The following is a 13,180-nucleotide window of genomic DNA, read 5'->3' as shown; positions in this document are numbered from 1 at the left end:
TTTTCATCCGACCATGCCGTCTTCAACGCCGTCGAAATTCCACACCTACAAATCGAAATTGACTGACTCACCCATTGATTCCATCTTCTTCTTCACCCAGTTTTTCCCTTTTCATGATAATTTTCTAAGGTTAAGGATTTTGTTTATAAGGTTTAAAAATAACCAAAGAATAATTAAAAAATATTTCTATTTTTAATTTAATTTTATTATGTGGAAATCCACTGTGGCATATTAACCATTAAAATATTCCACGTCAACACGACGTCAGACTTTTAATGGTACAATGATTAAAAAATTCAATCTTTAAAGTTGAATGAGCAAATTAAAAATTTGTAATGTAAACAAAACAATAGGAATCGGATGAAAGTTCAATTATAAAATTTGTAATTTAATCTTAAAATAATAACCACGTTTGTAATGTTGAATATATATTATTAGCTCGAAGGAACTTTTTGACAAAACAAAAATAGTTAGGTATTTTTGTCATATTAAACCTGTAGCAAAGAAAGAAAGTTTAGATTTTTCGGTAAACGCCAAATGATTGTTGGAATTGTCAGAATAAATGTCTTCCGACTGGCTATAAATACCAACCACTTTTTATGGCCGAATCCGCAACAAACCTTGCATTCAACTTCACTAAATCCTCTCAGTTTCTGAGACATTAAGCTTCTCTCTTGATCAAGATGACTATCCTCATTGATCATCCCGAGGGTGGTAATTCCTTATGATTTCTGTTGCTTCCTCTTTTTCCCCCCCTAAGAAAAGTTAATTCTTCAATGTTGTTCTGATAGATTTACATGTTCTTGAATCAAAATATTTTCGGGTATTATATAACATCGTCTTGTAGCTCATAATTTTTTTTAAACACAAATCTGTTTCGGCAGTAGTGTGATTTTGTTAATAAGTCGATCTACTAGTAATACTATATATTATCATTGATCTGTACAAAGATATAATTTATTGAAGTTCGATAATCAATGATGACCTGTATACAAGATCATTTTAGTAATTCCTTTGTTTTTTTCTCAGGTGTTGAATCAGGGTTTAGCAAGGTCGACAATGCTGAGATTGAACTGGTGTTGGATGGGGGATTTTTGGTACCACAGACCAACTCTTTTGGTCACACTTTTAGGTAGCTCTTTTTACCTAGCTATATCATGCCTTTTTTGTTTTCTTGAGAGTGAAACAAAGGGCAATGGGTATACGACAATAATTCTAATAATAGTATGTAATTATGGTCAAAATAGCATAAACAATACAAGGTGTAGAGTAGTATACTTGTTTTTATTTAGAGCTGGGAGAGTCTTAAGACTAGATGATTATAAATATGTATCTAAACCACGAATGTCATCTTGCATAGACTTTTACACTGAATGGTTGATTGATTAATCTGCTTTATATATGAAAACAGAGATTATGATGTCGAAAGTGAGAGGCAACAGGGTGTCGAGAACTTCTACCGAATCAATCATATTAGCCAGACTTATGACTTTGTAAGCAACCTGTGCTTTTCTATGTGCAATTAGTTGATGCACACTGCTATATATATTATTCATACATTGTAAATTAGTGGACTGATGAATCTATTCAATTGCAGGTCAAGAGAATGAGAGAAGAGTATGGTAAGCTGAACAAGATGGAGATGGGCATATGGGAATGCTGCGAACTTCTTAACGATGTAATCGACGAGAGTGACCCTGACTTGGATGAACCTCAGGTCGAACACTTGCTGCAAACGGCCGAGGCTATCCGAAAGGACTATCCTGATGAGGATTGGCTGCACCTGACAGGCCTTATCCATGGTATGCTTGAGTGATCCTGACTCGTTTGGTTTCGTATTCTTCGGAATTTTAATAACTATATGCTTTGTTTCCTTTGGGTATAGACCTTGGAAAGGTGCTTCTTCATCCTGGATTTGGAGAGCTTTCTCAGTGGGCTGTTGTAGGTGAGTCTCATTATTGTAGAATAATGTCAAACTCCAATTGAACAATCTTATGTTTGAACTTGAAACGTGATCGTTGGTGTTATAGGTGACACATTTCCTGTTGGTTGTGCTTTCGACAAGTCAGTTGTTCACTACAAGGTAATTCCTTTTCAGATTCTGAATCTCTATATCTATCAAACAAGAAAAAAAAAGTTTGAAAAACAAAGCATTTCTTTTGAATAAAGTCATTGTATCTAAAGATTTCTGAAGTTATGCACTTTGTTGGAACAGTATTTCGAGGAAAATCCCGACCATCATAACCCTGATTACAACACTAAGTGTGGGTTGTACTCAGAGGGATGTGGACTCAACAATGTGATGATGTCATGGGGGCATGATGACTACATGTATCTGGTATATATCTGACATTTGTGTCCGAATTTTTTACCTTAAAAAATACCGTTTTAGACATGTAGAAAGTGCAATGATACTAACAGGTTTTGTTATCTATATTCAGGTGGCTAAGGAGAACAATACAACTCTGCCACCGGCAGCTCTTTTCATCATTCGATACCATTCGTTCTACGGTATGAAAAAGAAATAAAAGCCGGCTTCATTTTTTTTATTATTCCAACTCTGCAAAGACTTGATTTCAATTCCAACTTATATGCCAAACCGAGGCATGTTATGTTGTTGCAGCATTGCATAAGTCAGGAGCATACAAGCACCTAATGAATGAGGAGGATGATGAGAATCTGAAGTGGCTCCATATATTCAAGTACTGAATTTTGCTTTCCTTCTGTACTTTGGAATCTTATATTTGCCCTGATTCTTATCTAATACTAAACAAGCTTTTTCCACTTACAATTCTGCAGCAAGTATGATCTTTACAGCAAGAGCAAAGTCCGGGTGGATGTTGGGAAGGTCAAGCCATATTATCTCTCTCTCATTGAGAAGGTGAGCGCTGCAAACTAGAGCTTTGTTTTAGATACTAATCCTTGTCATGTCCAACACAGTTTTCGACCTTAAACATCCTGCAATTTTTTTTTCTGCAGTACTTCCCAGCAAAGTTAAGATGGTGAATCCGGGTTCTGTCTGTCTCCCCCAGTTGAATGCCTCAGCTTCAAGCTTATTATATGGATTGTAGAGTTCACCCTGGTGACTTCCTCATAGAGAAGTCATCACATATGATTTTTGCAATTGTAAGATGTTATAAAGAGCTTGTATCAATAATTGTGTTTTGCCGGCTGGGTTTCAGAATTTATCTATACCATTAAAATTATGTTTGCTGTTTCTGTTTCAGAATTATTCCATGCTATTGTCTTGTAATAGCATTCCTTTTTAAACTTTCATTTACATGACAATGAGTATGTTTCAAAACTCAAATTTCTCAAACTTGCTTTTGGTTGCATGGGAATCCGACAATTTAGATCCGATAAGACAGGTACCCGAATTTCCGAAGAGAAGTTAAGGTTTGGAGGATGGCAGAAAGGCATTTAAGTTAGCGGGTGAAAGCTTTTAATAGAGTTGAGATTCCAGGGCAGGCTAGTCCCGGTTATTGCATGTGTTGCCTGTGAAGCTGTCTTAAATCCATCTTTGTACTGCCTAATTTGAGCCCAAATTATTCACCATTCGGCCTCCCCTCCCTGCAATTTTCATTTATATTCCCCAGCCTACAATCAACTACCTTATCACTAAGGACCACACTGTCAATTCATATATATGTAGCTTTTTTTCATTAATTCCAAGTTCCATTCATAAATTCAGTAATAAATTGGAGTTCTGTAACGGAATGGGTGGGGGATACTTCAAACTACTTTTAAATGTTCTGAAAACCATCTCCTTCCTTAACAAATTTTCAGTCTTCTTCTTCTTCTTCAAAAGAAGGAAATCACTCTTTTAGACCCTGTGGAAATCACACACTTGTGGATTTTGATATCAAGTTCCGTAATAGGACATTGACCATTGTTCCGAGTTGATAAAGGTCTTACTTGCTAAATTAGTTCTATCCTTTACACATTCTTCTAAGTTGATAATTTTATCATTAATTTGTGATATGTCACATTTTAAGATTGTGACATGTTATAACTATGATGTTTTTAATATTATCATATAGTAATGATGTTATTAAAAATGATTAATATCACTTATATATTTATATAAATGTACCCCTTTTGTTCAGATACCTTAACATAAAATTTAGGATGATGAAGAAGATGATTTACTAGTTCTATTAGCATATTTATAACAGTGGAATCAGATGATGCAACCTTTTATTAAGATATAGTTGGGAGGGTGACAATCCAACGTCACAATGCCGCACCCTATTGCAACTTTTCAGATCCCGATTCCAAATCAATGTCCAAACTACTTACGTAATTGGTTACAACATTTATCCAACCTCCTAAATATAGGGTTCACCTCTCGATTTGTATAGAGCTGGCCGCATAAATTTTTTTATTGAAAAAAAAGTTTATTGTCTCTAATTAACTTTAATCTATTATTATTTAGTTAATATATTTTTAGTCAAAAATATAATATTATCTCTATATTGTTACTTTTTAGTATTTTATATATACTTTTTTGGCATATAATACTATAATTTATCATATAATGGTACAATTTATATTATTTATCCTATAAAATAAGAGAAATATATTCCATCATTTCTGTAACCGAATCATTTTAAAATCCTTTTATATTTATGATTTAATCTATCTAATTCATTTAGACATTTAAGCATGTCACAAATATACATATAGTCTCTGTAATAAATTACTTTCACATAAATAATGTTTGAAATATGTTATTTACTAGGATATCATATGATAACATAATCAACCTGTTATATATAATATATGTATGTATTATATATACACAAAGACAAATTAAATCTATTCATACAGTCAAACTAGCAAAGGTAGCATGCTTTTACTTTTATATACATATATATATATATATATATATATATATATATATATATATATATATTAAACATGTTTTCATTATGCATTCATATCATACATATTTATACAATATTTTTACTAAATTAATTGATAAATAAGAATTTTACATTTGAACATAGTTATGAAATATATTAAGTAATTTGAATAATTATGCATTCGACTAACCACATTTTTCAAATAATTCAAAGGCTATTCTCAAGCCCTAATACATCGCACATTAAGCATATAAAGCACACTCACTTTTACGGAGCTTTTGAACATTTTAATACTTGTAAATATTTTTACTATAATTTACCATTATCAGTTTGTAAATATTTTAATTTTAAGTATATTTTTAGGTTTTTAATAATTTATTTTGTTATCTAAATTAGGTCACGTTATATGCAAAATAAATTGAATATACCACATTATTTTGTTAATATCTTTTTTTGAAGAACACATAATTTTTTCCAAAAGTTGAAAAAGCTCACATACCACTAAGTTTAATTTAAACTTAGAGAATTTTGGTATCATATTAAAGTAATAGTATTAGTAACACAGACAGAGGTATTGTTGTGGAATTCGGGTTAATTTCCACCAATAATAACAAATTCACCTTGAAAACTATTATCTAGGTGACTAGTGTGAAAACGATTGTACTAAAAATCACACCAAGGTAGATTTCCAGTAAAGAGGAGGGGTCACAATGGTCCCTCTTAAAACCCACTTTCCTTAGACAGAACTACCAATACAACTAATTTTAATAGGATAATAATTAACAACAACTATACCCGACAATAGCTATTAAATAGATATAAAGAGAACACCAAAATTTAACGAGGTTAGGCCAAAATTATGCCTACCTCCTCGAACACTACTAAAATAATTTTTCACTAGTAGAGGAAATATTACAAAGAGAGAAAGAGTACAAATAGCCTTTAATAGTGAAGAAGGCTTATATTTGTGGGATGCTTAACTAAGGAGGAGGATGGCTCTATTTATAACAAAAGAATTTCCCCTCCTCCTTATACACAACCAATGTGGGACTTTGCCAAAAAACCAACAAATCTCCACCAGGCAAATTCCACACACATCTCTCAAAAATCTGATCTTCAGTAGTGTCTGCAAATTCATCTTTCAATTTGTAACAATATTGACCAAGTCTAAACAATGTTTAAACTTGACCGCAGTTACTACTTTTGTCAACATATCAGCAGGATTCTCAGTGGTCCGAATCTTCTGGATTATGACTCCACCTTCTTCTAGAATCTCTCGTACAAAGTGATATCGAACATCGATGTGCTTCGTCCTTGCATGGTAAACCTAGTTCTTTGCTAAATGAATAGCACTCTGACTGTCACAATGCACTTTGATGTGCTTCTGTTCCATTCCCAATTCACCAAACAACCCTTGAAGCCAAATTGCCTCCTTCACAGCCTTTGTAACTGCCATATACTCTGCCTCTGTAGTAGACAAAGCCACTGTTGACTGTAAGGTGGACTTCCAACTGGCTGGTGCCTTTGCAAATGTAAACACATAACCAGTAGTTGATCGACGCTTGTCCAAATCACCTGCATAGTCTGAATCACAATACCCAACTACACACTTACCATCTTATTTGTCCTGCTAAAAGACCAAACCAATATTTACGGTGTTCAGAATATACCGCAGAATCCATTTCACAGCTTGCCAATGTTCCTTTCTAGGATCATGCATATACCTGCTCATAACCCCAACTGCCTGTGAAATATCGGGTCTCGTACACACCATTTCATACATCAAGCTACCAACAACACTTGCATACGAAACCTTTGACATGTATTCCCGTTATGCATCATCCTTAGGTGGCATGGATGCATCGAGCTTGAAATGAGGAACAAGAGGTGTACTAACTGGTTTTGACTTCTCATTCATGCCAAAACGTTTTAGTACATTCATCAGATATTCTTTCTGAGACAAACAAAGCCTCCCCAATTTCTTATCCCTTGATATCTCCATGCCTAGAATCTTCTTTTCTTCACCAAGATCCTTCATCTCAAACTCCCTATTCAATTGAGTCTTTAGTTTCGTAATTTCTGTCTGACTCCTGGAAGCTATCAGTTTGTCATCAATATAAAGAATAAGATATATATAGGATCCGTCTTGTAGCTTGCGTAAATACACACAATGATCATATTTGCTTCTTGTGTACTTCTACCCTATCATAAACTTGTCAAATCGCTTGTACCACTGCCTTGGAGATTGCTTCAATCCGTATATCGATTTTTCTAATTTGCACACCATCTCTTCTTTTTCAGCAACTTTGAATCCATCTGGCTAAGTCATGTAGATTTCCTCATCCAAGTCTCCATGTAAAAATGCAGTTTTTACATCCATCTGAACTAGTTCCAAATCCAACTGTGCTACCAAAGCCAACAAAATTCTGATGGAAGAATTTTTTACAACTGGAGAAAATACTTCATTATAATCAACTCCCTCCGTTTGAGCGTAGCCTTTAGCCACCAATCTTGCTTTGTAGCGGATGTTATTCTTGTCAGGAAATCCATCTTTCTTTGCATATACCCACTTGCACCCAATTGCCTTATGTCCCTTCGGAAGACTAGCTAGTTTCCACGTCTGATTCTTTTAAAGGGATTGCATTTCTTCATTCATGGCGATCCTCCACTTTTTATGTTCTGAACTTTGGACTGCTTCATTAAAAGTGGCAGGAACGTCATCCATTGAAATTGGTGATGCAAAAGAGACCATATCAGCATAACGAGTAGGTTGTCTAATGGTTCTATTTCCCTTTCTGAGTGCAATTGATTCATGTTGCTGTAGAGGTTCTTGGGTCTGAACCTCTTCTTTATCTGACTATTCTTCTATCATAGGAGAGTCAATATCAGTTTCTTTTCTGGCTGGGTGAATTCTGCTTCCTTCAAACTCTACCTGTTTGGGAGTTCCATCTGTCTGCTCTAATTTTTCTGAAGTCACCTTTCTCAGCATGGTAGATTCATCAAAGGTAACATCCCTGCTGAAGATTATTTTCTTTGTTTCTGGACACCAAAAACGATAGCCTTTCACACCAGAGGTGATCCCCATAAAGATCGCCTTCTTTGCTCTTAGATCCAGCTTTGACTCCTTAACATGGTAGTAAGCAGTGGAACCAAACACATGTAAGGAATCATAATCTCTAGAAGGTTCTCTAAACCATTTCTCTAATGGTGTTTTACCACCAATAGCAGTAGATGGTAAGCGGTTGACAAGATGACAAGCATAGACCAAAGCCTCAGCCCAAAATTCTTTGTCTAACCCAGTATTAGACAACATACACCGAACCTTCTCCACTAATGTCCGGTTCATTCGCTCTACCACCCCATTTTGTTGTGGTGTAGATCTGACAGTGAAGTGTGTGACAATACCTTCTTCTTCACAGACTTTTAGAAATGGATCATTTTTGTACTCTCCACTATTCTCTGTACGGAGACGTTTGATTTTTCTGCCTGTTTGAGTCTCCACCATCTTTTTCCATTTAAGGAAAAATCCTAGCACCTCATCCTTTGTCTTCATTGTATACACCCAAACTCTCCGGGAAAAATCATCAACAAAGGTGACATAATAGTGTGTTCCTCCCAATGAAGTTGTCTTGGAAGGCCCCCATACATATGAATGAACATAATCCAAAATACCTTTAGTATCATGGATTGTTGTTCCAAATTTCACCCTCGTCTTCTTCCCTTTGATGCAATGCTCACAACAAGCTAATTTACAAGCTCGAGCACCCTTCAATAATCCTTGATCTATCAGTAATTTCAAGGATTTTTCACCAGCATACTCCAAGCGCATATGCCATAACCTGGTTGCTTCTGACTCCTTTTCATCAGTAGAAGCTGTCACTGCTGTCGTCCCAACCATTGTACTACCCAAAAAGTAATACACATTGTTTCTTTTCCGGATTCCCTTCATTATCACCAGTGCACCAGAGATAACCCTCATAATCCCATCTTTTGCCCTCACTTCTAAACCTTTTAACTCTAAGGTTCCCACAAAGATGAGATTTCTCATTAATATGGTATATAATGGACACCTGTTAAGGTTCTGATTGATCCATCCTGATTTCTCAAGCGAATTGAACCAATCCCAAGTGTGTCAAGAGGGGAATTATTTATTGTGTAGACAATTCCACCTTTTAGTTCTTTAAAATCAAAGAACCATTCTCTATTGGGGGTCATATGGTGGCTACAAGCTGAATCTAACAGCCATGAACTAGAACAGCTGGTTGATGGTGTAGCAGCGAATGCGAAATCTGAATCTGCATCATCATACTCGACCACATTTGATTCTGAGACAACCTTTCCCCTTTCAGGTTTGCCTTTGTTTTTTAGCCTGAGACATTCTTTCTTCCAGTGCCATTTTTCTCGGCAAAAGACACATTCATCTTTGCTCAATCTAGACTTTGACTTCGATCTCCCTCTCCTTCGTTTATTCTGACTCTTCGAACGGCCTCTAACAACAAGAGTTTCTGCTTCGACACTTGTGTTTTCTTGTTTGTCTTTCTTTCTCAATTCATAACTATACAAGGCAGTAGTTACTTCACTGAGAGACACATCAACTTTCCCATGAAGTAGAGTAGTTTCAAGATACTCAAACTCATCAGGAAGTGATCCCATCAACATCAGAGCCAGATCTTCGTCTTCAAAAGTCACGACCATATTCATCAGATCAGTTACCAGCTGATTAAAGCTAGTAATGTGATCATTCATAGTGGTACTTGGTACATAGTTGAAGCAGAACAATCTCTTTTTCATGTAGAGCTTGTTCTGCCCGCTTTTCTTTAAAAATTTCTCCTCCAGTGCCTTCCACAATTTACTTGCAGAAGTTTCCTTAGAAAATGCATACTTCTACTCTCTAGAAAGACACGATCGAATAGTACCACATGTCAATCTATTGATCCTCTTCCATTCTTTCTCCTCGACATCATCTAGTTTCTCTCCTTCAATAACAATGTTTAGACCCTGCTGAAATAGAGCATCTAGAACCTCACTTTGCCACATGCCAAAATGACCGACGCCATAAAAAATCTCCACTGCAAATCTAACATTTATCACAGTTGTTGACGACGATGTGGATGTTTTTGTTGCGTCTGTCATTTCTGCTACAAATTCTATTTAATAGCTGTCAATGTGGAATGCCAATTATCCCAAGGAAATTTTTTCTAATGTGGAAGATCAGCCTAAGCCGCAACCACAGATCATACTAAAATAAACCAAGAGCGCTGATACCAATTATTGTGGAATTCGGGTTAATTTCCACCAATAATAACAAATTCACCTTGAAAACTATTATCTAGGTGACTAATGTGAAAATGATTGTACTAAAAATCACACCAAGATAGATTCCCAGGAAAGAGGAGGGGTCACAATGGTCCCTCTTAAAACCTACTTTCCTTAGACAGAACTACCAAGACAAGTAATTTTAATAGGACAATAATTAACAACAACTATACCCGACAATAGCTATTAAATAGACATAAAGAGAACACCAAAATTTAACGAGGTTAGGCCAAAATTATGCCTACCTCCTCGAACACTACTAAAATAATTTTTCACTAGTAGAGGAAATATTACAAAGAGAGAAAGAGTACAAATAGCCTTTAATAGTGAAGAAAGCTTATATTTGTGGGATGCTTAACTAAGGAGGAGGATTGCTCTATTTATAACAAAAGAATTTATCCTCCTCCTTATACACAACCAATGTGAGACTTTGCCAAAAAACCAACAGGTACCACATACTAAATTTCTTCAGCGATTGGCCAAGATCTCCTGCACTTGCAGTTTTCTACTTGCCAAAAACGCCCCTATTTATTATCATCCAACTACCTCCCTTTTTGGGGGGAGTTAAGATGGACAGAAAATTTCATAAATGTAATCTTTCTGCATATGCTATACATGAAGGAAATCCTGGAAAAATAAAATAAAATCTGAGGCCTACGACATGAAAATTGGTTACCATCATTTATTGAGTCTTCTCAACCGCCATCCTCCTCTTTCAAGACAAACCACATCCTTGCCATTTGCGGGCAGCTTATAAGGGCCAACTCAGTGCTCAAAGATTCAATGCAGTAACCCCTCCCTGGCAAAGGAAAATGGATGCTTACTATTGCAGAAAGGTAAGTTTGTTTTTGGTGTTTGCATTTACATCGATAAGAAGAGGGTATGCACAGGAATCAACCACTCTTGTCCCTGCAATCACGACATTCGGTGATTCCGTGGTGGATATCGGCAACAATGACTATCTCCCCACCATCTTCAAGGCTAATTACCCTCCTTACGGCCGGGACTTCGCCAACCACTAGCCTACCGGCAGGTTTTGCAATGGAAAATTAGCCACTGACATCTCTGGTAAGTACAAGTAATGCACCAAAGTCCGAGTTTAGAATTGATATGTTGCAGATCAGTTTTACTGAAATGGTTTATTGCAGCTGAAACTCGGGGGTTTACAGCTTATCCACCCACATACCTTAGCCCGGAAGCATCAGGGAAGAACCTTCTCATTAGAGCGAACTTCGCTTCAGCCGGATCTGGATACGATGACAAAGATGCCATGATGAACGTAAGATTGACATCAAATTGCCTCATAACTATGAAGTTCCTGATTTCCTGTGTGTTTGCAGCATGCTATCACATTGACCCAACAAGTATAGTATTTCAAAGAATACCAAGCAAAGCTAGCAAAAGTAGCCGGTAGTAGTAAATCAGCATCCATTATCAAGGATGCACTGTATGTATTGAGTGCTGGAAGTGGTGATTTCCTCCAGAACTACTATGTCAACCCTTTACTTAACCATGCATACTCCGGACCAGTACGACTCATTCCTCATCGATGCCTTCACAAGCTTCGTCAAGGTATCAGTATATATGAACTATTAAAACAATAATAGTTAATGCTTTCACTCTCAACCGCCGAATCCATTGATAGAAAATTAGGTTGCCATGATTGACAAACAGAACATGTATGGGCTGGGAGCTAGGAAAATTGGGGTCACGTCTCTTCCACCGTTGGGTTGCGTTCCATTAGCAAGAACATTGTTTGGTTACCACGAGAAAGGATGCATCTCCAGGTTCAATACCGACGCTCAGCAGTTCAACAAAAAGCTCAACTCTGCAGCAGCTAATCTCCAGAAACAACATTCTGATCTTAGGATTGTGGTTCTCGACATCTTCAAGGCGCTTTTCCACATCGTTAAATCTCCTTCGAACTATGGTAAGGAACTAAAAACTGTTTTAAATGGTGAAATGGGATTTGGAGTTAATTTTCGACTCTATTTTTGTAGGGTTCGTTGAAGCAACAAAAGGGTGTTCAAGCCAAAAATTCAGATTTTTGGAACATGGAGATTGGAATTAATATGAGCTGGAGCTTCCGATGCTTACTAAACATGAGGTCTCAAGCTTCAACTGTTCATTCTTTGGGAGCTATCACTATCAAGGATTTTTGGCTTCAAATTAGAAACAGGGAGGAGAAAATCAGTTGGCACAAGTTAATATGGTTCCCATTCTATATCCCTAAGTTTAACATTATTACTTGGATGGCTTTGTTAAATAGACTTCCAACTAAAGATAGGTTGATTAGAATGGGATTTGAGATTGATGATAAATGTGTGCTTTGCAATGACTCTTTGGAATCTAGGGATCTAGGGATCACTTATTTCTTCATTGTGCTTTGTCTAGTTCATTATGGGATGCGGTTTTGAACCTAAATGACTTTTAAAGAAGACCATGCTCTTGGGATGATCACGTATTTTGGGCTTGTGCTAAATGGAAAGGTAAATCCCTACTCGTTACTATCATGAAGCTAGCTTGGACTACTTTTACTTATAGTATATGGGAAGAGAGGAACAAAAGATTATTTACAGGCTGCTCACGATCTTTTGAAGCTTTATTCCATGCCATTCAAGATATTGTTGTTGTCAAATTACGGGGTAGAAGCATTAATAGGAATGATAGTGTTAATATCACACTTTGTAATCAATGGGGTATAGATTATTGAAATTTGTTTTGTTGTAAATATTGAATGTAAGTTCTCGATCCTTTTGTAATAACTCACTGTTTTTTTTGTAACAGTTATCTATTCTTTGGATAATAAAAATGATTTATCCAAAATAACAAAAGGGTGTTGTGGAACTGGTACAGTAGAGACGACGAATTCTTGTGCAATCCGCATACACCAGGAACATGTTCCAATGCGACCCAGTATGTGTTTTGGGACAGTGTCCGTCCATCTCATGCTTCTAATCAAGTCCTTGCCGATAGGGGTGTAAAAAGCTGACCGGACC

The 13,180-nt window shown here is 36.3% G+C and overlaps 2 protein-coding genes across 2 annotated transcripts; both read left to right on the top strand.

The window, feature by feature from the left end:
* The first annotated feature begins 683 nt into the window (after nucleotides 1-683).
* Nucleotides 684-3,091, top strand: LOC120131413 (inositol oxygenase 1-like). Its single transcript, XM_039148408.1, has 11 exons — nucleotides 684-714; nucleotides 1,030-1,132; nucleotides 1,412-1,493; nucleotides 1,598-1,802; nucleotides 1,886-1,945; nucleotides 2,031-2,083; nucleotides 2,216-2,338; nucleotides 2,442-2,511; nucleotides 2,624-2,702; nucleotides 2,800-2,881; nucleotides 2,980-3,091. The coding sequence occupies exons 1-11, from the start codon at nucleotides 684-686 to the stop codon at nucleotides 3,004-3,006; spliced, it is 915 nt and encodes a 304-aa protein (XP_039004339.1). The 3' UTR covers nucleotides 3,007-3,091.
* Nucleotides 3,092-11,519: 8,428 nt separating this feature from the next.
* Nucleotides 11,520-13,180, top strand: LOC120131743 (GDSL esterase/lipase APG-like). The gene is made up of 4 exons (XM_039148668.1): nucleotides 11,520-11,753; nucleotides 11,856-12,111; nucleotides 12,182-12,203; nucleotides 13,018-13,180. Exons 1-4 carry the CDS (start codon nucleotides 11,673-11,675, stop codon nucleotides 13,163-13,165), a joined length of 507 nt encoding a protein of 168 aa, XP_039004599.1. The 5' UTR covers nucleotides 11,520-11,672; the 3' UTR covers nucleotides 13,166-13,180.

This window comes from Hibiscus syriacus, unplaced genomic scaffold, assembly GCF_006381635.1.
Source record: "Hibiscus syriacus cultivar Baekdansim isolate YM2019G1 unplaced genomic scaffold, ASM638163v2 tig00110556_pilon, whole genome shotgun sequence".
NCBI lineage: Eukaryota > Viridiplantae > Streptophyta > Magnoliopsida > Malvales > Malvaceae > Hibiscus > Hibiscus syriacus.
This window is presented reverse-complemented; position numbering and strand designations above follow the sequence as displayed.

What these genes read in the sequence shown, in the direction of transcription:
- LOC120131413 (XM_039148408.1), top strand. Translation starts at nt 684, where the DNA reads ATGACTATCCTCATTGATCATCCCGAGGGTG. An exon ending in AGTCAGTTGTTCACTACAAG is followed by an intron (nt 2,084 to 2,215) that starts GTAATTCCTTTT and finishes TTGTTGGAACAG; the next exon opens with TATTTCGAGGAAAATCCCGA. An exon ending in TCGATACCATTCGTTCTACG is followed by an intron (nt 2,512 to 2,623) that starts GTATGAAAAAGA and finishes ATGTTGTTGCAG; the next exon opens with CATTGCATAAGTCAGGAGCA.
- LOC120131743 (XM_039148668.1), top strand. Translation starts at nt 11,673, where the DNA reads ATGTCAACCCTTTACTTAACCATGCATACTCCGGACCAGTACGACTCA. An exon ending in CCTTCACAAGCTTCGTCAAG is followed by an intron (nt 11,754 to 11,855) that starts GTATCAGTATAT and finishes ATTGACAAACAG; the next exon opens with AACATGTATGGGCTGGGAGC. An exon ending in TAAATCTCCTTCGAACTATG is followed by an intron (nt 12,112 to 12,181) that starts GTAAGGAACTAA and finishes CTATTTTTGTAG; the next exon opens with GGTTCGTTGAAGCAACAAAA.